The sequence below is a fragment of the Tachypleus tridentatus genome, chromosome 9, assembly GCF_004210375.1.
Source record: "Tachypleus tridentatus isolate NWPU-2018 chromosome 9, ASM421037v1, whole genome shotgun sequence".
In the NCBI taxonomy this organism is placed as follows: domain Eukaryota; kingdom Metazoa; phylum Arthropoda; class Merostomata; order Xiphosura; family Limulidae; genus Tachypleus; species Tachypleus tridentatus.
In genome coordinates this window covers 81,317,039-81,343,807 of record NC_134833.1, presented here as the reverse complement: position 1 = coordinate 81,343,807, position 26,769 = coordinate 81,317,039, and the positions used below count along the sequence as shown (strand labels likewise).

The following is a 26,769-nucleotide window of genomic DNA, read 5'->3' as shown; positions in this document are numbered from 1 at the left end:
TGACTGTATTATATGGGAAGCTGCTCATTGTATTCCTAAAACCTCGACACGTTTTCCATGTTATCCTCGTCCATGATGGAATCCTGCCTGCCACATGGCATGGAAGGCTCAAAAACAGGCCTGGGATACTTTTTGTAGGTATCACACACTCTCGCACCTCATTGCTTTCCAGCAGGCCTGTGCACATGCTCGATGGGTAAGACATCAAAGCCAGAAGGAATCTTGGATTAAGTTCACAACCAGCATATCTTCTACCACCAGTTCCAAAGTCATATGGGACAAGATTCGAAAGGTCAGTGGGCAATATAATTCTGTCTCTCTCTTGATCTTGCTTTCTGATGGTCAGGAAGTAGCTGATTCTCTAGGTGAAAGCTTTTGCCAGACATCTAGAACTTCTGCTTCTTTCTCCACATTCTTAGCCATGAAGACTCAGGCAGAGCAATCACCTCTTTTCTTTCGAACTGATTGTCTCTATAACTATAATCATCCCTTTACACTGATGGAACTTAAACTGGCGCTTCATCGGTCTGGCAGTATGTTGTTCAGATCTTATGATGTACACTATGAAATGCTGCACATATCTATCTCCTGCTTCTCTTTCTATTCTTCTGATTGTTTTTAACCGGATCTGGCAGGAAAATGTTTTTCCTGATGCCTGGCACCAGGCTATTGTCCTACCTTTCTCTAAGCCTGTGAAGGATCCCAAGATTCCTTCAAACTACCATCCAGTTGCTTTGATGAGCTGTCTTTGTAAGACCTCAGGATGGTTAATGCTCATCTTGTTTGGTTCCTCATATCAAACAATCTCCTCTCGCCCACCCAGTGTGGGTTCTGAGGGCAGCACTCCACCGTGGACCATCTGATTCGACTTGAAACGTCAATCAGAGAAGCCTTTCTCATACATCTTGTATCAATATTCTTTGACATTAAGAAGGCTTATGACACAACATGGAGGTATGACATTTTGCGTGACCAATTTATTCATGTTGCATGGCCATTTGCCCATTTTTGTTAAAAATGTTTTAATGGACAAGCAATTCAAAGTTTGTGTGAGATCGACACTTTCCCATTCTTTTCTACAGGAACTTGGAGTCCCTCAGTGCTGTGTTTTGAGTGTCACACTTTTCAGTGTAAAGACTAATACCATCACTGAACAACTCTTTCTTACTGTTACAAACAGGCTTTATATCAACAACTTTCACATCTCATGTCAGTTGTCAAACGTAAGGTATATTGAGCAGCAACTACAGACTGCCCTCAATCGTTCACTGAAGTGGACCACAACAAACGGTTTTAACTTCTCTCTCTTTAAAACCATTTGCATGCACTTTTGCTGCCAATGGGGTATTCACTCTGTATCGGTCAAGTTGTGCTGCCTGTGGTCCCTGAAACAAAGTTTTTGGGGCTTATCTTTGACCATAAACTGACCTTTCTACCACACATCAAGCAGCTATGGGTCAAATGTAAAACAGTGCTGAACATCCTTTGTGTCCTCTCTTCCACCACTTGGGGAGCAGATCAATGTTCTATGCTAAAGATATATCATACTCTTATTCGTTCAAAACTAGACTGTGGATTACTGGTCTATAGCTCTGCCAGGACCTCACCCTAGAAGATGCTGGACCCTGTTCACCATCAGGGACTTTGGCTCTGCACTGGGGCTTTCTGCACTTCCCCAGTTCAGAGCTTATATAAAGAGTCTCATGAGCCTACTTTGCACCTCTGCCATTCACAACTGTGTTCACTATATGCTTCGAAACTTCATTTCTTACCAAACCATACCACCTGGGGTTGTGATTTTCTTCCTTGGTGGGCCATGCTTTTTCAGAACATATGATCTGCCATTACTCCTTTTGGCCTTTGTATCCAGGTGCAGTTGGATGAATTGGGTCTGTCCTTGGATAACATTACTGTATCCCACTATGGCTTGTTATGGTCCCCATCCCCAAATGTGATCTATCTCTTTAAGTCATCTGAGAAAAGCAGACACTCCTGATTGGAAATACTCTCTGTTATTTGCTGAATATCTTTTGAACCATCCTTCTATTCCTATTTATACAGATGGTTTAAAATCAGGTGACTGTGTTATGGTTTGGTGGTTGTGCACAGAATCCCCTCTACAGCTTCTGTGTTCATTGTTGAACTGTACGCCATTTCTCTTGCCCTCGATCACATACAAGCTAAGCAGTACTCAAATTGTACTATTAATGCTGACTCACTTAGTTCTCTACTGGCCCTGGAATCGCTTCATGTTAGTTCTCACCCTATTCTCGCTGATATTCAAAACTGACTGTCCCATTTCTCTTTAACATCTACTTCTATCCAGTTTTTCTGAATACCAGGCCACATTGGTATTCACGGGAACAAACTCGCTAACATCACAACTAAATCTATCTGCTCTGGCATTATCACTGCTGTACCTATTCCATACATGGACTCTGATCCTGTATTCAAGGCTCGGCTCCATGCCAGTTGGCAGTCGACTTGGATTGAGCAACGTGAAAACAAACTTTTCCAAATAAAACCCTCTATTGGACTTTGGGTGTCTTGCTGCCATAAGGATCAGAAAGAGGAAGTTGTTCTAACTAGACTATGCATTGGTCACAGTTTTTAACCCGTTGTTTTCTTTTATCTGAGACTGATGTGCCAATGTGTTGTCTGTGTAACACTCAGGTCACAGTAAGCCACATTTTACTGCCTTTATATGCAAAAACGGCTCGTTTGGGCTGAGAAAACACTTTACATAGAAGAGCGAACAACGTTTCGACCTTCTTCGGTCATCGTCAGGTTCAGGTTTAAATTTCTCAACAAGTGGGTTTCTCGTCATCACTGATTATTTTACTGCCTTGCTGTTGTTATGGCTCTCAACAATGGCACCATTTTAAACATGTTCTGTCGCAAGGTTTATCCGTAATGTTAGACAGTGTTATTGGTTATAGTGACACTGTCCACCTTAGAAATATTTTTAGCTTTTTAAAGGCCATTAATCTTTTTAATGCTATTTAAGTTTTTTAATTTATACATTAGACCATTTTTAATGTGATTCCCTTTTAAGAATCAAAGTCCATCTAGTTTGATTTGAAATTAGAAAATGGCCTTAACATCAAATAACTTGAAACCAGGACTGGAAAGGCGAACTTCAGATGACTAATGCTGCCGTTTGAACTACCTGTTAGTCATCCTGACGAGTTATAATTAAAATTTTGCTACAAGTCTGTTAAAACTTGCATTACTTTACTTTCTGAAAATGGCCATAAAATCAAGTAACTCAAAACCAGGGCTGGGAAAGGTCAACTTCAGGTGACTAATGCTGTTTTTGAACTTACCTGTTAGTCGTCCTGGCAAGTTATGATAATTACAGTTATGCTACAGAAAGTCCTTTACATCTTGTATCACTGTAGTTTCTCTCTTACTGCTGTAGACTAGGTGTAAAAATTGGTTTTAATGCTATTTATGTTTTTAATTGAAAAATTAAATTTTGCCTTGTTTTACTTTAATTTCCTTTTATGAATTTTAATAATTTTATTTCAATTTTAACTTTTTACTGGATATTTGATGCAGATAGCCGAGTTGCTTTGTGCCATAAAATGCCAAACCAACCAACCAATAAACACCACATATGAAATTAGAAATAAATAAATGTTTATTTCTAATAAACAACAAACCTGTACTGTATAATTTCCATTTTTCTGCTCTGTTATACCTGAAGTGTATGAGTTGTTACTATGTATGCCCTTGTAACACACACCTTCAGTAATGTATTATCAGCTAGTTTTTTGATAGTAACAGCGAATAAACAATTGAAAAATGTCTTTGAACAGAAACCATAATTTTCAGTCTCACTAGTCTTTAAACATTTATATAATTTTAGTTTATTTTATTAATTTATTTTTCATTTTAGCTGTTTTCATTTTCATGAAGTAAAAAAAAAACTTTAAAGGTAGTACATTACCTTTAGTTAATTTTTAGCTGTTGTTGAAATTTTGTGGATTTGAGTACTTTTTTTTTAAATACTCGTACACTGTATGGACATTCCAAACATTAACCTAGGACACGTTTTATTTTTGCAATAACTAAAAACTCGCAGACCTTTACAGAAGTACTGATGTAGTGAGTTTTTTGTGTTAAAGTAAAGGAGACGTTGAAATAAACGATATTTGTTATAGTAGAAGAAAATGATTAGCTGATGGTACACATAGTCAGACTATTGTATTGTTATATTTAAAGTGTCACAATTATTTCAATTTGAAACAAAGAAAAGAAACTGGATTTAACAAAAGATTGATAGAAAGAACATTATTTAAGGATAAACTGGAGAAAACTTGATTGTTTACTAAACAGAAAAGAAAACAACAGATCAACAGAAGTTTTACTAAAACAGGCATAAAAAAAAAAGTGAGACTTCTTGCTGTTGATTTTCCAAAGTTAATAATGATTCTGTTTAAAAACTCCAATGCAGTGTTAACATTTCACTGTCTCTCTGCAGCTGGCCAATAAAATAAAGTGAATAATGTACATGTGGAAATATTTCTGATCCATATCGTAGTTGTAGAGCATTTCCAAATGCACAAGGTATATTATGACACAATACAACTCTCCCATTATTTACATATTCAAGATATTTTTAATATAATATTTTTGATTCTCTTTATAACACAAAAAAAAAAACTTATTTTGCAACCTAATATTTGTGATCAGCATTATGGATAAGAAACATATGTGACTGCCTAAACTAGCAAATTCTTTGGTGCATTAAATACTTGGGGATTCCAATGTAAATAGGAGTGAAGCCTTATTTTCTGCATAAGGCACTTATTAATCTATTACTAGTTTTAATATCATTTTATATTATTATTTTTATGATGTTTAATGAAGATGGTCTGCAGTGTTGTGTATCATGCTTTAGTTTTCAATATGAAAGTTTTGTGTCTTATGTATATATTGTACCTTTCTGCATTTTAACATTTTTCAGATGTGTTTTGTAGAGAAGTGTTGAAGTTACATTTTGTAATTTCCAGCGTACTGCATCATAATGCAGTTTGGCCGTGTGGATGAAAACATCTTTACATTGGATTACAGGTACCCCATGTGTGGACTTCAAGCATTTGCCATTGCTATCTCCAGCTTTGACACCAAACTAGCATGTGAATGATTAGTTACATATTATTAAAAGAACAACTGATCTGCCATTTTTTTCTAAGTAAGATATTCTGTAATTCTCCTGGAAGAAGAACAAATAGTCTTATCTAACTTAACTATCTAAATTTAATCTTAACAGATATTACCATCTTTGGTGCCAGGACTAGAATTTTACATAAAACATAGTTTATAAATGGCTGTGTAACATGAACAATGATTCTTGGTAAGATGACATACATAACTAGAAACATTTATGGGAGATCTACAATGATATCTAGTATACCTTATATAAATAGTTTAAAAGCAACTGTAAACACAAATCACTGGAAGTAAGATGAATCATAATTACTGGTACATCTTAAATGAAGGTGTTAAAGAAAAAATCCAGATGCATGTGGTAAGAAACATTTAATATAATTCATAAATCTTAATTTACCCAATATGTATCTGAAATATGTTGGCACATATAGCAGCTCATGTAGGATAATTCATCATTTTGTATGAGCTGTGTATAAAGTGTTTGAAACATATGTAGATACATATAACTGTATGTAAAAGATGATTCATACATTTTGGTATACTAAACATGAAAATTTCTGTTTTAAATACTTTCTCAGAAATTTATATGTACTTACCCATCAGTGGTGATTTTGTTCTTTACAGACACAACTATTTAATAAATGAGACAGAAGATGTGTCTTATTTAAAGAAATGTTGTACAGTGCAACTGAAAATATATATTTTCTGTGTGCTATCGATAAACAGATCAGAGTTTCCAGTTTGATAAATAATGCATTGGAGTTTGTTTCGTGTCACAGCTGTTATTTTCTCATCATTATAGCAGTACATATATATTTTATTTTAAATATTTTGAATGTTATTGTAGGTTATTTAAAACCAGACAGGATTTTTACTTCAGTAACAAAGTAATCTACTTGTTTCAATTGTTCTTATTTTATGAATTGCAACCAATTTTGTTAAAGCAATTTTTATACATATTGTTAAACATTGTTTTTAATTTCATCTTATTTTTAAATATTTAATATTTTTTCATTGTTACTAATTTCCTCCTATCTTCATTCATGTCTTAAATATCATTTAAGTTATGTGCAGAAATTATGTAATTGCTAGCTCTGGAGAATAATACCTTTTTTTTCCTTTGTCATGACCTTTAGATCCTTGTGTATTAATACTTAAATCTATATTCCTTATGGTCAAGTAATGGTTTGAAAAACTCTAAGATATAAAATAAACGTTATTCATGGTCATGTGATTTATATACAGGGTGTTCGGAAAGTCACTGTGCAGTTTTGAAAGCAGCAATAACAGCATTCATTCAGTTTATTTCAAGCCAGCAACTGATAGCGATGTTTAGAAACAAAATAAGAAGGATCTAAGCCTGTATTGATGCCAACGGGGGTCACTTTCAACATTGTTTATAATTGTCATTCATATTTACCTCCTGTATTCTATATTGAAACATGTCTGTTAATAAATATATAAGTGCACAGTGACTTTCCGAACACCCTGTATTATGTAATATTATATATTTGCACCATAGGAGTTACATATTGTTTTCTGGCTAATATTATTTGATTATATGGTAATGCACTTTTCTTTTATTAGATATGTATTTGGCTTCTTTTAATGTAGATATAAATTAAATTGTACAGATTGTTTTAAATTATATTTTAGTTGTCATTTAACTGTCAGTTAAGTAATTTTCAGAATATATTTTGAGTAAACATATTAGCACTGTGTGCATGCAAACAACTAAGCACAATCTTCCAATGATTTTCATTACTATAACCTCTAGTAAAACACTGAGAAATAGTAAAAAATAATGTATTTTACTTTAAAATATTTATTTATTATAAAAGTAAAAGGCTAGAAAATGTTTTGGAAATTGTCCCAGGTAAAATACACTTGCTGTTTTTTATATGATAAAATATATGCTAATTAGAGAAAATATTAGTGTTTACATATACTACACTCCATGTGGATGCCATAGATAGTTATTTCTTTAGTAGGATGGCAAAATGTTGCACCTTAAACAGCAGCAATTTATAGCTTTGTGTAACTGTGGCATTTGAAATCCTCATGCAGTCAAAGTCAATGCTTCTTGAATTTGCATCTCAAGATGAGAATCCAACTTTTGTATTAACTTACATGTTATTATATTATTTTTAACTTTGATGAGGAAAACTAAATCTCAACTTGTTACAATAAAACAGAAATGCTGTACTATTGATGTAAGTTTTATCATTATCCGTAACTACTATTCAGCATTTTAATTTTTATCATAAAAACCAATATGTTATTTATTTTAATAATTATTGTACATGGTTTTGACATACAGGTTTTCTTGTTTGAACCACTAGAACTCTGGAAAAATGCCTACAGGGTTAAAGTATAAAATCATTGATCTTTGATCTCTGACACATTAAATTTAATTTTCAATGCATCAAATACCTATATAGTTTTTGAAGCAATGGTCACCTGAAAAAAAACTACTAGTGTTTCAAAATTTCCCATGTCATTGTGAACAAACTACATTTTCAGTAGAACTTTTTAACTTTGGTCAATCATTAGTTTCAGTTCAGTAAAAATTGATATGTTTATTTTTCTATTTAGACAAATCCTTGTGTTGTACAGCAAATATTCCAAATTAATTAAATTAAATATATAAAAGAAATTATTGAATATTTATGGAATGGTTTTCAATTATATATTAATATTTCAAAAAACATCATGTAACTGTATCTCCTCTAATTGTTTTGTTGTTTTTTTACAATTAGAGATTTTGTTTAAAGTGTAATATGTTTCTCTGAGTTTTAACATGTAGATATGTTTTACAAAACTGATAGTTAATAGCTAAATTGCAGTCATTGTAATGTATATGTTAATTATTAGTTTATTAGAACAGCAAGATGGAGGGTACCTAATATGTGGACATTGAAATAAGCAATGAAACTGTTCCTGTGTTTCATTTCTTATGATAGCAAATACCTTAACCTGAATAACCTAATTATTACACTTTATTGCTCACCAATTGCTCCTTTTACACAATCGATCATAAAGCAGTATAATATACCATACACCGACTAAATTATTATTCAGGTTAGCCACACCCATTATCTCACATTACGTTTTAGTGTTGGAAATTGATGATTTGTCATGTATACATTGGATATGTTTATTACCTCCTTTGCTTATATAAACATACAAGAGTACAACAAATACATAATTATACCTTCATTACCATATAAATTGTATGTCTGAAAAGCTTTTAAGTTATATACTTAAATATATATTCTTAATTCAATGAGGAATTATCATCCAATTTTTTTTTCCGGTTTAAGTATTATTTTATAAAGTATTCATTAAAAATGGTTCATTTATAACAAAGATAATACTTTCTAGTACAACGCCTATGCTTCTGTAGTCAATACTCTATGGACACTGTATAGGGCTCAAATGTTACCCTTTATTCCTTCTTCCTGGCATTGATATTTCAGAATATTTTTTTTTTATAAAAAAGAAATTAGGATGGTTAACCCCTTTACACATTTATATATTCATACAAGCCCATAAACTGGGCACAGTTTTATTTCCATGCCCTGTTGTTGTATTTTTCTAAATTAATGAATAAAATATAAGCATCTGCACATATATATGTTTAAATATATAATGTGTTAGTTCCAGTACTTTACTACATTTAACAAAGCTTGTCATATTTTACTGCAAAATAGTTCTAGGCTATCTATTTTGCCTACAAAACAAAATTAACATACGTAATATTTTGTTGTTGTTCTTTGTGTTGTTTCTAGATTTTTCTTACATTACAAACTTGGAACACACTAAATCGATAGCGGTGTGTTTCAGTTCAACTATAAATGTTTCTCTCTGTAGTTTCATTTGTTCAAGAAATAAACGAAATAAGACCTGTGCATAGTTGTCCCTAATCTTGAACTAATAAACGAGAGTGAATGTAGCTGGTCAACAGTTACAGACGACACGATTGCGGGATTCACATCTACAGAACACACATTTAATTTTTTTTCAATCACATTAACTCTATACATCCCAACATTAACTTCACATGTGAACAGGAAGAAAGCAATCATATATCATTTCTTAACCTCAAAATTACAAGAACCGATCCACAATTTAAAACAAAAATACATCGAAAATCATCCATACTGGACTATACATTTCTAGGGACTCAGCACACGACACAAAACAAAAACTCAACATACTAAGAAACCAAATAAACACAGCCATAAAACTATGCTCACCAGGTAAAATTAACAACGAATTAGACAAAACAATACTTCATCAACATCAACAAGTTTCTTCCACAAACCGTAGAAAACATTATACGCACACACTTAGACAAAAAGCAAAATCAACGAACAAGAGTAAATATATCCCACGAATTAAAAAATCACGAAACCATATACTGCTGCATACCATATATTCCCGAAATCAGCAGAAAAATAACCAACATTTGGCAAAAACTAGTAACAAAATATGACATTCCAGTTAATACCAAGTGTGTTCAAAAATCAGGCACAAAACCAAGGTCTATACTATATAAAAACTACACTGACAAACACCACACCAACATTATTTATAAAAACAATGTGATCACTCCCACGACTTTATATTGGAGAAACAAGTTGAAAAATGGAAACAGATTCAAAGAACACAAAAAGTCACCTTCACACGTTTTCGAACACTGCAAATCAAATAATCATAACCATAGAAAACACCCAAATACTAAAGAAAGAAACAAACCCAAAATTAAAGAAGCCTTACTTATATAACAACTCAAGCCCAAAATAAACCAATACAAAGGAACACCTTTATACCTATATTAATAAATGTAATCAAACATCTAAGCACACCTTCTACATTCCTACACTTAGTTACACAACCTCTTTCAAACATGTGGTCAACTATCAGTCAGTTACCTCTTTCTTTCTTTGTGAACCTGACGATGACCAAAGAAGGTCAAAACGTTGTTCGTTCCACTGCATAGAGTTTTTCTCTATCCATACCAGCCGTTTTTACACATATATTTTTCTCTATAAGTGGGTTTTCTCGTGATCATAAATTTGTGACAATTCGTTCTGAATCAGGAACCATTGGCTTTACAGTTTCAGTACACTAACTACTGGACCACGCCTTGTCTCGTTCTGTAGCTGCCCACTGTTCTATTAGAAATAGTCATCGGAGAAAGAATGCCAAACAAAAAAGTCAAATGATAATCATTCGACCTCTCTCTTCATGTACAAGTTGCCAGCAATAAATTATATCTGGAGGGCCAGCAAGGTTGATTGCTAGAGAATCCTATTGGAACCGGTGCTTAAAAGATTAATGAAATGATACACAACATTTGGTTGATGTTAGGCTCTGAAAACAAATTCACACAGTCAAAGGGCAATAGAAATGGGGTAAGAGGCGGCTACAGTAATACTCCTAGAAAATGCAATGATGAGATATACTCTTGCTGATGAAAGAAACGGTTGTGATGAAGAGGTTAACCATAACGACGTTCCTAAGAAGTGTCATAGCACTTATCACTGGGAGAGTTATACGTAAATACTTGAATTACCAGTGTATTTTACAGCAAATAAAATGCACCTATATATTAGAAAGGAATACTTACGAAAAAATCATTCTAGTGCTTCAAAACATTTAATGTTTATTCTAAATAACATCGAACAAAAACATGAAATCTGTGTATAAAGAAAAACTTACTTCAATGAAAATATCACATATGCTACATATTAAATAAAAAATTTGCCTGACAAGTAAAAACTTTTTCAGTAAAACAGCGAGGTAACGAGCAAAAAAAACAAAAAAAAAACGATGTTGTTCTTTAAGAGAAAGCTTTAATTATCTAAATATCCATCAAAATCTTCATCACTTCTACTGGTGGATAGTGAATTTTCGCTATCTTCGAATAATACGTCATTTTCAGCTCTATCAAGGGAATTACTAATTTTACATTTTTTGAAAGCCTTCCCAATTATTTTTATTTTTACAGCGTCCTATAAATGTTTCAACCAGTCACATACCTACGGTACAACGGTTAAATCTAGGGATTTACAAAGCTAAAATCACGGGTTCGATTCGCCTCGGTGTACTCAGCAGATAGCCCGATGTGAGTTTGCTACAATAAAACACACACACATACCTATGGAATGGTGAGCCGCTTCGCTTTTCCTGTGGGCGCAAGATATGATCCGAGACCTGCACCCACTCCTTACGCATGGTTTGTTTAAAAGGTTTATTTTGTACTAATTTGTATATTTCAATCTACAGTTGTCTGGGAGAAGATTAGTCAGAACTTATCTTATAGGGACAAAACTGAGATATATATTTTCTTTAATTTCACGTATTAGACGCAGGATGAATTTTAGAAACATTTTTCAGGAAAAAACATGAACGTCTTATACGGTAATTCTTTCATCGGTGAGGTCACTGAAGATGACTGGATGAGTGTAAAAAGAGCAAGAGTTCCAATACTTAAATAATCCCTCCCCTCAAGACGTTGCGTGGGTAATAATGTGGTTTTCTTAGGTAAAAATAAACCACCTTTAAGAAATCCACAAAAACAGGTTACACGGATGTCAACCTTAAGTTATATTTTCAGTTTGGCCAAAAAATAAAATTAATAATGAGGGTTTATTTAGGATATTTTTTACTCTGTTTTATAGAAATATATCTTTAGACGAGTACTTTTTTTTCCACACAAAATTTCATATGAAACACGTACTTTTAGTGAAGTATCCTTCCTATTTACCAATTATGTGCTTATAGAAGCATAGTTGAAGGGTTTTAATCCAGTATTCAAGTTAACGCAGTGACGTTCATAACCTTTGTTCGTAAAGTAGATAATGTAATTGTAGAAAATGTAAAGATAACTCGAACTGACTCGTACAATCAAAGCAGGGTAAATAAGATTTAAATTTATAAAACAATAATTAAGTTAATTTATTGTTTGCCTCCCGTTAGTACAGCGGTATGTCTCCGGATTTACGCTAAAGTCAGGGGTTCGATTCCCCTCGGTGGGCTGCGAAATTGTCCTCCAGATTGGGGTTGTGCAGTAGGCTAACAACCTACTCACTTAAAAACCAGCCTGTTACAGAAACCGCAGCGTTCCGGAATTTAGTGGAATTATTATTATATTGTTTCACGGGAACTTAAATTCACTAGTTACTGTAAATAAAACTTTTTTTACTGTTGTTGATAACGACATTTGGTTTATTTTTTTGTGATAACTACGTGCATTTCTCTAGTATATCTTAATTATGTATACAAGGAATTTTTATTGCACTTTAAGGTGAGATATTAATATTTTAAAATATAAAACATATAAACATTTTACATAAAACTATTTCATAAAATTGCATAAACTCACAACCTTTTTTTTATACACACAGAATTTGCCCTCTTATTAATAGAACGAGTTTAAAAAATGAACTTTTTTGTTTTGCTTTTTTTTGTATTTCCAGACGAAAAAATCATAGTTCAATAAACTACGCCGGTTTTGTTTCTTCAGCGTCCCAGTGGCACAGCGGTATACTTGCACACTCGTACTGCTTGAACCAGGTTTCGATGACAAACATCAATTTTTTAAATAATAGTACATGGACAAATTTTATGCGAAATATTAATATTTCTTAGAAAATATTTAACTATTTGCTCATAAATAAAGTCATGAAACAAACTATAACTGGAGTACGAATGCATTTCATAGTGACGTCAGTTTCAGTTCATGTTCAATAAGATTAGAATTGAAGGCCTTGAACTAAGCAAGAAAACCGTACGTCTTATCAGTTATGAAATAAATACTGGAGTACCTAATTTCTTCGAATTGTTCACACTCGAGATATGGCCAGGTGGTTAAAGAATTCGACTCATAATCCGAAGGTCACGGGTTATAATCTCCGTAACACCAAACATGCTCGCCCTTTTAGCCGTGAGGACGTTATAATGTACTATCAATTCCACTATTCGTTGGTAAAAGAGTAGTCCAAGAGTTGTCGGTGGGTGGTGATGACTAGCTGCCTTCCCTCTAGTCTTACACTGCTAAATTAGGGACGGCTAGCACAGATAAACCACGTGTAGTTTTGCGCGAAGTTCAAACCAAACCAAAACCTACTTTATTCACTTTTATTATATAGCTTCACAAATATGTGGCAGGTGAAGAGGCAAAGGCCAAGGATGGGCAAATCACTTTATTAACACACTATTAATCACATTATGTTAATCAGCATCATTGCTATCAATGAAATAAAAACACAGTTTGTTACACTCAAATCTGCTAGAATTTTTTCAAACATTTATAGATGTCAATACATCAAACAGAAATGTCAGCATTCATGAGCAAATGAAATGTATTCACCTTATTCTATACGATTTTCAAAGTATAACGGATTTAGAGAGAGATTTGTTTGGTTTATTTTGAATTTCACGCAAAACTACACCAGAACTATCTGTGCTAGTTGTCCCTAATTTAGCAGTGCGAGACTAGAGGGAAGACACCTAGTCATCATCACCCACCAACTCTTGGTCTAACTCTTTTGCCAACGAATAGTTGGGTTGACTGTCACTTTATTATAATGCCCCCATGGCTGAAAGGGCGAGAGTGTTTGGTGTGATTTAAAGAGAGCTGTATTCAATGTAGAGGAAAGGGCATAAACTACAACATATAAGCTTTGAAGGGATGGACACTTAAGACTGGTAGGTGAGAGATTTTTTGGGGCATATCAAAATGCTACCTTATAGTGTATATGTGGGACAGTCATTTTCTACATAAATATTTATTCAGAATGACAAAAACTTCACACATAATTTTAGAAAATAGGACCATTTCCAAAACAGAATATGCAATTTAATGCATTGTATAAATCAAAACACAATTAATAGCAAGAGAAATCAGACAGATTGCATACGTTTGCCTTGGATATCATCAATTTTTGGTTCCAGATTTTATTTTTTACCCATTTTCAGAAGGGTATCCCCCAGACCCCATAGTATTAGCATTTTTTGCACATGTGTTGTTTTTTTTATACCACAAATTAGAGACTCCCCCCTTCAAACATTTTGTGCATGGGCCTGCTATTAATAATAACTCCCTTCCAATACCTATATATGCAAACAATGTTGCTAGGTTCATAGTAGGTCTTACATGACATTTTTGTGCAAAGCATCATTTATATTGCTCAAAAGATAAAATAATGGTGGATCCAAAAACCCTAATGCTGAGAAATATTTGACCTTTAACTACTTTACTACCACAAAAAAAGGCACTGTACCAAATCTATCCACTTTAAGCTGTGTGGACCTTCGCTACGGTCCGTTTGTATATAGTCTCATCTAGATTGACCAAAACATAAAGGAATAATAAGCCTAAAACCTAAATTTGCATAAACAAATACCTTTGACTTCATAAAATCAATAGTCATAAATGTTAAATCTACCTCTGTGGGTTGTTGCAAGACATATTTGCTTCAAAACTCAACTGATCATAAATAACAAAGCAAATCATGTCAAAATGTTTATACATGTTTTGCATGAGACTCCCTAAAAATTTAAATACATGTATTGTCCTTAATTTTTAATAAAAATAACTGTTTCTGTAAAATGAACCAATGTTTATGCTCTCCAAGTACCAAGAATATACACAGAATGAAAGGAATGAAACACATTTTTAACTATTGGGAAAAAAAAAGAAGCATATGAATTAGTGTTTATGTCAGTTGAAAATAAACAATTTGATCATAAAATAATTAAATAACTACTATTTCAAACAAAATATTTTAAAGCACTAATATCTTAAGCCCACATGGACAGGTGATTAGGACACTTAACTCTCAATCTGCAGCTCAAGGATTTGAATCCCAGTCACACCAAACATGCTTGCCCTTTCAGCTGTAAAGGCATTACAATGTGATAATTACTCCCACTATTTGTTGGTAAAACAGTAGCTCAAGTTGGCAGTGAGTGGTGATAACAAGATGCCTTCCCTCTAGTTTTTTTAAATATTAAATTATAAATTACAATTATAAAGACAAACTACAGAAAACTTTCTTACCACCCAATCACATAGTCTTTCACAATTAACTTACTTCAAAAACAGCAAAGTTGGCCCATAAAATCGCTTCAGTCAAGGCCTTTGACAAAAAAAAAAAAAAAAAGTAAAATAAAGTATTACTCAATTCTGTGAAATTCATTTTCTTTATAAATCTAATTATTTCACATACACTCCTCTATAAATTTCTTTATTCACTCAAAATATTACAAGAGTTAACAGATACTTGGAAGATATTTTGAAATTTTTACATAATTCATTGAAAAAAATTAACCCTAGAATATAATTTTTGGAATCAAATATAAATTTTATAGTAAAAATTAACAATAATTTACGCAGTTTCAAAAGAAAAAGCATTTATAATGACCAAAATATACATTTCTAAAACAAATATATCAAACCTAGTTTTTCATATCTTGAAATGCAGTACAAAAATCAATTTTCAAATTCAAATCATACAACTGAAAAATTAAATCTTACCATATTAAGTTACACTAACAAATGAAAGACATAATGGAGGTTAAGTTTCAATTAGTTGTAATACATATTTAATACTTCTTTAAAAAAATTAAATTTTTCTTGATGTAACAAAATATATTTTACTAATATGCAATATTAAGTACATTTTACATAATATACAAGAAAGTTTAAAACCAACAAGAATTTTTAAGGAATAACAGTTTAGTAACAGAAATTTTTTTTAAATCTCTCATGTTTCACTACTACTTAGATGATTTGCAAATTCTCTGTTAGAAGACAAAATGCTTAGCACCAATTCAAGTTTAAATCAAAAGATATTTTCCATACCTTAACAAGTTCCACTACTTAACATACAGTATTGCTTCAATCACAGAAGTGTATGCACCTATTCGTAAGTTCAACTGAAGTTAAATGACACTACATCAGTCAATTTTACAGCCTCAAAAATTATATTTTTGTGATACACATCCACGCATCTCCAAATTACATACATTGCTTCATGGCTTCTTCAACTTTACCCACAATCCAAGCACAAAGTTTTGGATCTGAGATATAAACTAACTTTCCCATCTCTTCATTTCTAATCAGTCCTCCTAACTTTTTCTTCCTAGGCTGCTTCAACATGAATTTGATTCCCTTCTCCATAATTTGTGGAGTTTCCCTCATATCACTCCAGACAATCTCCCACTCTGTATTACACTGGCCAAATACATCCCCTCGAATTATATACATCACTCTTCTGCTGGTAACTAACAAGTAACTCTTGCCTTCAGACCCAAGTGGCAGATGAGCCACATATTCATCTGTTGTGACAAACCTTCCTTTTTCAGTTTCCTGCAAAAGTAGGTTTCCTTCAGCTTCATTTCGGTGATATGGTTTAATAATTGTGTCTGGATGAATGTAGCGAGGACACCTTGCTCGTTTAACTTCATCAGAAAGTTCTGTTACTTTCTTTACTGCCTCTAGTCCTGAACTAGCAAAATCAATAACACCACCTGTTGGACGAGCAACAACACCAATCAAACCTTTCCCAACACCCTTAAAGAAGCCTCCAATTCCTTCTTCTTTAGCACCTGTCACTGGTTTGGTTATCACTCCAGTGACTCCTTCAAAGACACCCATGATAACACCTTTTCCACCTTGTGCTAGACCCTGTGCAACATCTTCAGGCTGCTTGTTCATTTGCTGCCGCCTTTTCTTCTGGTATTCTTGATCCATTGTAAGAGCTGCTAAGCCTTTACCTAAAGTGCCAGTGATACGAGAAACAGCACCAGCTGCTCCTCCAACTGCATGTCCTAAAAGACTTTTAACACCTATAGCAAGCCCTTCTGCAAATTCTTCAGGACCTTGTACTGCCCCTTGAAATGGTTCATAAAAGAAGTCACCCACTCCTTCAGTAATTCCTAACAAAAGTCCAACAGGATTACCAATTACATCAAGGCCAAGCACTAGCATATACAGTTGTTTGAGAGCTTGTTTTGTGTAGTGCATGGTGGCATCAGAAATAAGTTGTCTTTGAGTGAGAAAGGCATTTTGCCTCTCAAAATAATTGAGCCTGAATATTACATCCTGTACTTCAGTAACTGTGACTCCAACACTATGTAAAAGAAGATTTATGAAATCAGATTGAATAGCAGTTGGTTGGTTAGTATGCTTACCTCCTCCTGTCATGGAAAAACTTAAATGAACTTTAATTGGAGAAAAATGAAGGATGTCATAAAAATTCTTCTGATCTTGAGAAGAGTATGTTATTGCAAAACCTTCCAAATCTTTTTTTATGACCTCTTTGTCTTTCTCAAGTAATTCTTTGTGATTTATATGAACTGGTTCTTTGGGAGAAAAGAATGATATCAGGGAGTTTAAAAAACTCTGATCTACTTTCACTTGGAATTCCTGTACCAATACTTTAAAATATTTAAACTGATTGAGTGAGCTATGTTCTGCTTTTCTCATCATAATACTGATCTCAGTAAAAGGTTTGGGAACTCTATCGGCAGCAACAGACTTTGGAAGTGGCATTGGAGCAAAAACTACAGGAAAAACACAATCTATCAGTTGATTATCAATTTGTAACTTGTTAATCTTTGCATGCAGTTGAAGTTGATGAGGAGATGAACTATACTGAGCCCAAAGACCAAGCTGAAAAGATCTTCGAATATGTCTTTTCTTAGGTTTATACATTATCAATTCAACAAAATCTACTTCAAGTTTTCCTTCAAGAGAATACTTTGATTTTAGCTTTCTTCTTAAGCGAGTTTCTCGCAAATATTTCTGGTATCCTTCTTCTAGTATAACATTTTCACTCAAACTCACAGGTTTAAATCTACGACTTCCAAGCTTGCGCTGTTCCCACAACACTCCTGAATTAGTTAAGCTAATGTACACAATCTCAGATCTTCTCTCACTGTCTACAAGAGAAACTCCAACACCCTGCAGAGATACAGTGATTTCTTGCTCAATACGCTCTAGCTCTCCTACTTCTTGTGCAGCAGTTGCTACAGAAACATCTTCAGTAAATAAAAGGGTCCGCTGTAAACCATCCAGAAAAGATACCCAGTATATTTTTGAATCTTTGTCGGCAAAAAATTCTCCAATTCCATCTTGGATAAGATTGTTGCTCATGTCGATTTTATTTCCACATGACCAAACCAGTTCCTTTTTACCCATTGGATCTTCCCAGGTGTAAAGAATACAGTGTTGTGCTGCCAGCTCTTCTTTTTTACTTTTACCATACTGAAAGTATTCTACAGAAAAACTATCTGTATGATTAATTAGCCGAACTTGAGCTGACCCTTCGTAGTAATCAGAGAAGGTTAGCACAGTTGAAGATTCTCCAACTTGACAATCTACATAAATTGCACTTTTTAAACCTCCCAACCTGAGAAGGCTTGAATGTGGTTCTTTAAACGAGAAAGGCATAGTGTGATTTTCACTGTCTGCAAATCTCACTAACATTTCCATATTTTTTCTCTGATCAGGCCAAAAAGCAGCACACTCACCAGCCAAAATAGTTAACCATTGTGCTGATTTCAGGTTCTCTCTAACCTGAATATCAAACTTGCTATTATTCATTAACATATAAAATGGAGTGAAAACAACAAGTTTGTGCAAGCTAGTTTGACCAAGCATTATTTGGACACCCAAACAGTAGGTCTTACCATCTTTAACCTTTGCAGCAATTGAACCACTACTTCCCACAGCATCTACTGCAAATTCATCTGACCATTCTGAATCATCTACTTTTAAAGAAGCTTTCTTTTGTGAAAAAAAATTTTTTGCTCTGAATGAAAACAATAAAGGGGCATTTAGACTTCCAGGATGGCTATTAGTGTTATTTTGTTCTCCTTTGTAAGTTAGAAGTAGATTTGTTTTGTTAATCATCCAAAATGGGCAGTAGATTTCCATATCTAAATAACCATCAGATTTTCGAGTATGCATGCCAAGATCTAAGACAAGCTCACTACTTAATACATTTGTAGAAAATGTCCAAACAGACAACTCATCTATTGTGTGATTTATTTCTTTACAACACATCCATTTTCGTTCCAAATAACTTGGTAACGTAATCTGCAGGTAGGTTTTACCAGGATAAGCAGAAAGAAGATCATGAGTAAACCCTTCCTCTAAGACAAATTCCTCATTCACTCCTTGTATTGTATACCTGATAGTGAACGGAAGCAAGTTTCTCAATGATGCAGTTGGTCGTAAATGTAGTGTATAGCATGTACTCAATAAAGTCTTCTTCATAGATCTTTCAAAATAAACTTGTTCAACATTTCCAATCACTTTGAAAAAAAGGTTTCTGTTTTCACTACTGTGGCCTGTGCATTGTAGTATTTTGGATGTACTTGGTTCACTCATTAGATCCTTCCAAACAAATGGCTCTGTACAAACACTAAATGAACCTTCATGAGGTTTAAAAAAAAACTGACTAGTGGGAGTGTACACTCCATATATAGGAACAAAAAACGTTTTTTCAGGTTCTAAGACTCCACACATTTCAAGCTCATTTCCTCCTGGTCTCATGTAATATAACTCTATTGGATTTGCAAAATAATTTCTGACAGTGATGCAACTTTGAAACGTAATAACTTTTGAGCCAAGCAGTGAAGCCACATCAACAACAAAACCCCACTGATCATCTGGATACGTTTTAAGGGGTAGCTGAAAATATCGTTTGCCAACGTGAGAAATGTTGATGTTTCGTACAGCGTTGACCATACCTGTTTCAAATTTGATGCACAGAGCTTCTTCCAATTTGACATTCTGCTTAATTAGAATTGAAGTTCTATTTTCTTCACTTGCAGAAGCAATGTGCTTCAAATAAACTGAACTATATGGCTCTAAAATTACTTCTTTAAAACCAGAATGGTCTTGTCCAACAACTTGAAAAATGTTATTGGTTAGAATAACTGATATTGGAATTCCCAAGTGATTTTTCACAACATATGGAGCTTCTGGCTGTACATATTTATGTTCATGGGCTTGTTTAACCGCTTCACTAAAAGCATAGCCAAGGTGAGTTAAGACCTCTAGAGCAACCTTACTGACCATCAGTTCCAGCACATCATTTGAACATATACTGACACACATAACTGGAGGCTGAAATGAGATTTCTAGGGATTCTTCATCTTCAGTACATGCTTCTGGTAATTCAGAATTGTTGGTTATTTCCATTAGTAATTCCCAAGGTTTTGATCTCCCTGAATTTTCAACTGGTTCAGCAAGTGGTTCCCACATTGCCAGTTTTTCATTGAAGTAAGCAGCTTCCATTGAAAAAACTGACTTAAGATGAAGATTTGAACTCCAATTTTGAGCTTGTGCCTGGAAGGAAGCCTCCATCAAAACCATAGGAACAGTCTGTTTCCCTACACCACTCTCAATTGTTAATATTATAGTATTCATATTCAACATGAATAATTCTGAGTCAGCTTTCATTTGTTCATTATCTTCAGTGTGTACATTAACATCCTCTACAGCTTCCTCAGCAAAACCAATATTCTTTAAAAACCAAAAAGAGCATTCTTCAAGTTTCTTTGGTATCCACAACTTTGAATATTCTTCAGAAGACTTTGTTTCTTCCAGTTGTTTTGAGCTTTTTTGTGAAGCTAAACTAGACAAAATATTCATGAATATAAAAATAGTGTTTGGTGATACATTCAGAAAAATGCTTGTGAAATTTATATCTACATGTTGACCTTTCATATTAGGAGAACAAGAATAAAGGGCAATATCACAGGGTTTTAATATTTCTGACATTGTGTTAGCCCTTAATTCAGGGTTAAAACAAGCTGTAAAGAGTTGAAGATGAGAAATAACACCAGATACTGATTGAGAATTTGGTGATAACAATATTTTAGCATCCATTTTAAACTTCAAAATAACAGCATTGGAATTAATATCTTCCATATCTTCAATAAGTATTAAATCTGGTTCTTTAATATCCAAGTTTATAGATGTACATCCAAAAGGTCCAGCATTAGCATGATCTGTAACATCTGGTGTTTCTGGCACAGCAGCAGTTGCAGGTTGTTGTGACAAATTTTCTGGCATAGCCTTAACAAAAAAATCTCCTAACATCATTAAATAATCCACATTAAGGACAAGAATGAAACTTGATATTTTAGTAAACAAATATCTGTCAAGATTTGAATCTTGTCTGAAGGTGACATCAATCATATTTTCAGTATCATTCTTGATTGAAACGCATTCCATTAATCTGAAGATTCCTTTTTTCCTAGTTGACCGCTTATCAACCAAGATGCAGTTAACAAGAATTACATTAACCAAAAGAGAACTATCACTTAATATTTCTCCTTTTATTGCTATGGTCACAAGCTCAAATTGAGCCAATGCACATTCTGGTTTTCTTTCAGAAAGACCTGAAGATAAGTTTGAGCTTCCCTTGTACAAACAAGTCTTGAAACTGTCCAACTGAAAATCAAATGTCATTCTTTTAAACACAGATTCTATTAGTTCAGAACCTTTTTCTTTCTCTTCTATATGTTCTTTTATAGGAATTTCCTCTCCAGTGATATGTTTTTCAACTACAACAACTTTTACTGAATTTTCTGAAGATGAGATATTTGGTTCTGCATCACCAAGATTTTCAACCAACAACTTCATAATAATGGTAATATCTTCTTGGCTCAAAACCACTCTCACTGCAGCAAGATTACCTTTGACTGCTATTTCAGGAACTTCCCTATACCATCCTATAGACAGATTGCGAACTACCTCTATATTCAAATTAATTGGTTCAAGTAACAAAGATTCAGCAAGAATAATTCCAGACACAGTATTCACAACTGCAGTTGAAAGCTTTAAGTCAGAGAACTCTAAACACAAGTTATCAAATATTGCTGGAATCCCAGAATCACTATTTATATTCAGCATTTCAAATGTATTGAACAACTTCAACGTTCCCAAATCTGCTATTAGAACTGTTTCAGAATGAAAATTCTGTGGTATTAATATAACAGGAGCTTTAATGTGTACATCTAATGAAACTCTTGTTGCTTTTCTATAAGCTTCTTCCATGCCATGTTTGGCCACTTCTACTGCAGCCACACTAGCTTCTGCTATTTTCTCTTTTGCTGTTTCAAACTCACTAATAAAATTTAATAATTTGGAAATGTATCTACTCAAAAGACTAGTTTCATTGCACCAAGAGATACTTTCAACTTCAGATCCACAGCTGACATGTCCAGGTACTTTTCATCTTCTGTTGCTTTATCAAAAGTGACAACTTCTACTCTTAAAACTTCTTCACTGGTAGTAGACAGAATATTTGGATACACAGCATTTAGACATGAATCAACAACCAAAACTTCTTTCAAACAAGAAGTTAACATTGTCTTTGAATTCATAAGAGTCAGTTGAGCATCCATTCCTCTGATTTGCATATTTGTAATATTAAATTTATTTGTACAAATGGAAATTCCAAGAGAAGATAGTTTAGCATTAATCTGTAAATTAATAACATCATCATCTTTTAAATTTCTTTTTAATGGCCTTGTCTTTTCCTCTAAAATTGGTGTAGGTCCTTCTGATAACTCTTGTGAACAAGTTCTATTTTCTACCACTTTATCCATGAGTCTAAGATTCTGCATTTCTGATGTCAAATCAGATGCAAACTTGATCAATCCCAGTAAAGCATCCCGATGTAAAACTATATCTAACTGTGTAAATCTTATAAAAATACTTTGAATAGTGGACTTGTAATGCGTATCAAACAGGGGTCCTTTCTTATAAGCTTGCAGATACTGTAGTGTGAAGAGGTTTTCTGATCCACTTGATGTCGCAGGGGTATTCAGCAAGTAAAGATCTTGTTCATCTGGGGTGAAATACTCTTTATGCTCCAGAGAAATTCCACCTAAAAGAAGATCCACACTCATGTCAAAGGTACGCATGAAAACACTAATACCAAGTGTGAACAATCTGAAGCTTATCATTTGCTTTTCTATTCCATCTACTTGATGAGACAGATCAATAACTATTCTTTTTATCTCAAAATTTAGGTGAAGATCTATAAACTGTACAAGTTCTTTTTTACCTGTCTCAGATTCATTCTCTTCACCTGCACTAAAATTTTCATATATTACAAATGATTCTGGTCCAGTGACTTGCTTTAAAGTTTTTGCTTGAATATGAACAGTTTCAGTAGCAGCTAAAAACACAGGTACTTTTTTGCTTTCCACTTCTGGTTCACTTTCAGGAAAAGGAATACTTTGCAAAAGGCTCATAAGAACTTTCAATTTCTTATCAGACAGAGATACGTTAAGAAGTGGTAGTTCTCCCGAGATTTTCACTTTTGGCATCCGAGGATCATCTGTAACAATTGCCCTCATAAAGTTTACATCCACACTGACAGGTTGCAACAAACAATTTTTTGGATTTTTTTGGGCTATTTGCTTTTTCCAATCATTGCATGATTTAGTAAGCAATACACCAACATTTTGTAAACTAATATGAAACTTGTCATATGCTTTAGTCATCATTGTTTCCAAAATTTCTTCCTCTGTAATCCCTGCTTTGACAAGACTTTTTACTGTCAATAAATCTGTCGTTTCTCTAACTGTCTGCATTTGAAAATTTCCAAGATTTATCACCAGAATATTTGAATATTTCCCAAAAACTCCATTTTCTGGAACTATAATATGGGAAGGCTCGATGTTAACATTGAGGTCCAAATTTTTGTGTTGCTCAACAGCATGCTGTAAGCCAAGTGCTGACTTATCCTTAAAATCTTCTAGCTTCATTGCCGCAACAGCCTGCAATTGATAAAGTGACACTGTCTGTGGTGGTCTAAACACTTCAACTAAGTTGTTAATAGTGAAAGAATCATATATGATTTCTAATGGCATTGTTGACACATTTATTCTTTGATCACAAGTTTGATCTAATGGATTTGTTTCAAACATCATTTGAAGCAATTTCAAATCTTCCGTGTCATTTAATTTTTCAACCTTAACCATATGTGGTATTTTTCCATCTGATAATACTGATCCATAAACAGCAAAACTTTTAACTTGCATACCCAGTTTGAATGCTTCTGCAGATGGCCTATGTTCAAACGTAGCTGAAACATTGTTTAAGTCAACCTTCAGTACGTCTTGGTTTGTTTTACTATCATCTCTTACTGAGATAACAAACCTACTCAACTGAAAAAATAGTTTATTTTCAATAAATGTTTTAGGATATTCAGCAGCAATGGAATTTTCCTGATAACCAATTGCTTCACACAGTTGTGCTTTTTCTTTTTCTGTCATAGTCTCATCAAACTTCTTAACAATGTCACTTCCAACACCACCACTCACTTTCCGAGTTTTCTCACTCCCACTAAACAAACTGCTAAACCAGCCTCCTGAACGTGAAGCATTGCTTTTCATATTACGAGAAATATCCAATTCTGCTTGCCTTCTCACTACAGTTATATTAAAAACATCCAAATAATTTTCACAATCATCAATTTGCTGCTGAATATTTTGTGATAGATTCTTAGACGTAAGTTTTTGCTTATATAGACCTTTGTATTTCCGACAAGTTTTCCGATGCTCCTGCATGTGTACCCATGACCAATTTCTCCGTCTTCTTCGTACATCTTCTTCAAGAATACAGATAACAGCAAATTTCCACCACAGTTTAGCATTTCCTTTATGGGGCTTATCTGGTCTGTACTTCCTATACATTGATGCTACTGCCATTCGATCTACACTGTCTAAAAGCTGTAAAACTTGATGATACTGCAATTTGTTCAATAGAACAGAAATATCCTCAATAATGATATTCAATTGAATTTTTGGAATGCAAAAATTAGATCCATCTGTTTCTGGTTTGGGATTCAAGGTCATTTTTGTAGTAAGAGTTATTGGTCCAAGAATGTAGCAATTATCTATTGGTTTATGATTTTTTGAAGCAATTGTTTTTATCATCACCATTTTCCTGTTATCAGAGTTCATCTTACTAAAAAGTTCAGCATTGCTGTTCCAATATATTCCTAAACTGTCCATAGTCACAAGTTTATTAAACATGTTAACAGCTACTGGCACTACACAAGGTGTCCAGCTCTCATCTGTAGTCTCAAAAAACAACCCGTGAAGTGTAACACCAACAGCAAAAGAACAAGCAGGATTAGTGAAATCATCTTCATATCGAATATGAATATTCATAATCTTCACTTGCAGATTACGTATTATCTGTGTAATTATCTTTTCAGTGAAAGTATCCTGTTTGTCACTTTTTTCTTTCTTTTTCTCAGCTTCTCTAGCTTTTGCATCCTCTATCCTTTCAAGTTCTTTGTTCTTCATTTCTTGCGCGATTTTTTTCTCTTTCTCCAAATTATATTTCTGAGCAACATTGGGAGCAATAACAACATACAATCCATCAATTATGGCAACAACTGGAGAAGAATACAAGTTTTTCCAAGGAATCTTAAGAACAAGTTCACCCAAATGTCCAGAACAAACTTTTATTGGAAGATCTAAGTCATTTAATGCGTTCTGCTTAATATCAAGATTCCTCAGAGTGATATCTCCTCCCCATATTGCTAGTTTTAACTGTGACCTATCTAAATTTTCAACATAGTCTCCAAGAAACCTGTTCAGTAAGTCAACTACAATACTCTCAAACATTTTTACTCTGTAGATTAAAAGTACTTAACAATTCTTTGACAGCTAAACAAGCAATATTGTGTTTTTCGAAGCTAGAAAGATACGAGTTTTGTTTCAACGTATTCAGATACACATCCTTGTCACAACTCTTAGCGCGTGATGATAAAACGCACTGCGTTTACGTTATGATGAAGTTCGAACGTTGTCATTATCCTAACGAGTGTGGAAAAAGTTTGATACGTTATAACAATATACAGTAACATACTCCTAATTAAGATAGGTTAAGTTTACCCCTACCAACAACTTGATTTTATTTTCTTTGTTTCCGACAACACCAGACTAAACCTGCAGTAACTGTATCACTCACCTCTCACAATATACACCATCACACTTATGACCAAAACACTCACGAGGTTCCTATTTAAGGTTCTTTGTACAACCGCTAGAGGACAAGTCAGAAATCTAATCCAATCGTATTTGACAATAGTTTTGGTTTTAAATCTCACAAGCCCTAAAGAGGCTTGCAAGACAATCGTAGACACTCAGGAACGTTAGTTATATGTCAGAAATAAATAATAATTTTTCTTAAAACTAAAATAGAATTGTTCACAAAATGTACTCTCTTTTGAAAATCATCAAAATCGATACACTAATATTAATATAAAACGTACAAAAATTAGGTTTTTGCACTCAGTTTATAATAACTGTTAAATTATTAAGAAATTCCTACGCTTTTTAACAACGTTAAATCTTTATATTTGTTGAAAGATTTTGATTCTTATACCAAAACATGGAAGTTAAAAAAATGTTCGGAAAGTAATATCAAGTTATATACACTGAAAAAAAAAAGCTGTTTAAATGTCAACTGATTAAGGAAACATTATAGTTTTGTTCAGTTCACGTGGTTATGAAGAGAAAGTGAAAAACATT

General features: G+C 33.6%; 2 protein-coding genes and 1 long non-coding RNA gene across 10 annotated transcripts in view; 1 reads left to right on the top strand and 2 right to left on the bottom strand.

Moving 5' to 3' along the window:
* Positions 1-7,653, top strand: part of LOC143225608 (protein king tubby-like) — a 70,102-nt gene extending 62,449 nt beyond the window's left edge. For 6 of the 7 annotated variants that reach the window (XM_076455354.1, XM_076455356.1, XM_076455360.1 and 3 more), the window contains one exon: positions 5,019-7,653. In XM_076455354.1, coding sequence (XP_076311469.1) covers positions 5,019-5,152 — 134 coding nt within the window. In that variant the 3' untranslated portion in view covers positions 5,153-7,653. Of the gene's footprint in view, positions 1-4,972 lie in introns of all 7 variants that reach the window. The other variant, XM_076455359.1, reaches the window with a different exon arrangement.
* The window catches only part of LOC143225609 (uncharacterized), a 32,669-nt gene extending 6,417 nt beyond the window's left edge, over positions 1-26,252 (bottom strand). Inside the window, exons 1-2 of one of the 2 annotated variants that reach the window (XR_013013953.1) lie at positions 26,207-26,252; positions 15,285-15,329 (exon numbers count right to left, since the gene is read on the bottom strand). This is a non-coding gene — a long non-coding RNA (uncharacterized LOC143225609). Of the gene's footprint in view, positions 1-15,284; positions 15,330-26,136 lie in introns of both variants that reach the window. The other variant, XR_013013952.1, reaches the window with a different exon arrangement.
* LOC143225607 (intermembrane lipid transfer protein Vps13-like) lies at positions 15,422-26,217 on the bottom strand. The gene is given in 2 exon segments (XM_076455353.1): positions 15,422-22,374; positions 22,377-26,217. Coding segments are annotated over 2 exon segments (9,648 nt in total). The 5' UTR covers positions 25,861-26,217; the 3' UTR covers positions 15,422-16,210.
* Positions 26,253-26,769: the final 517 nt, after the last annotated feature.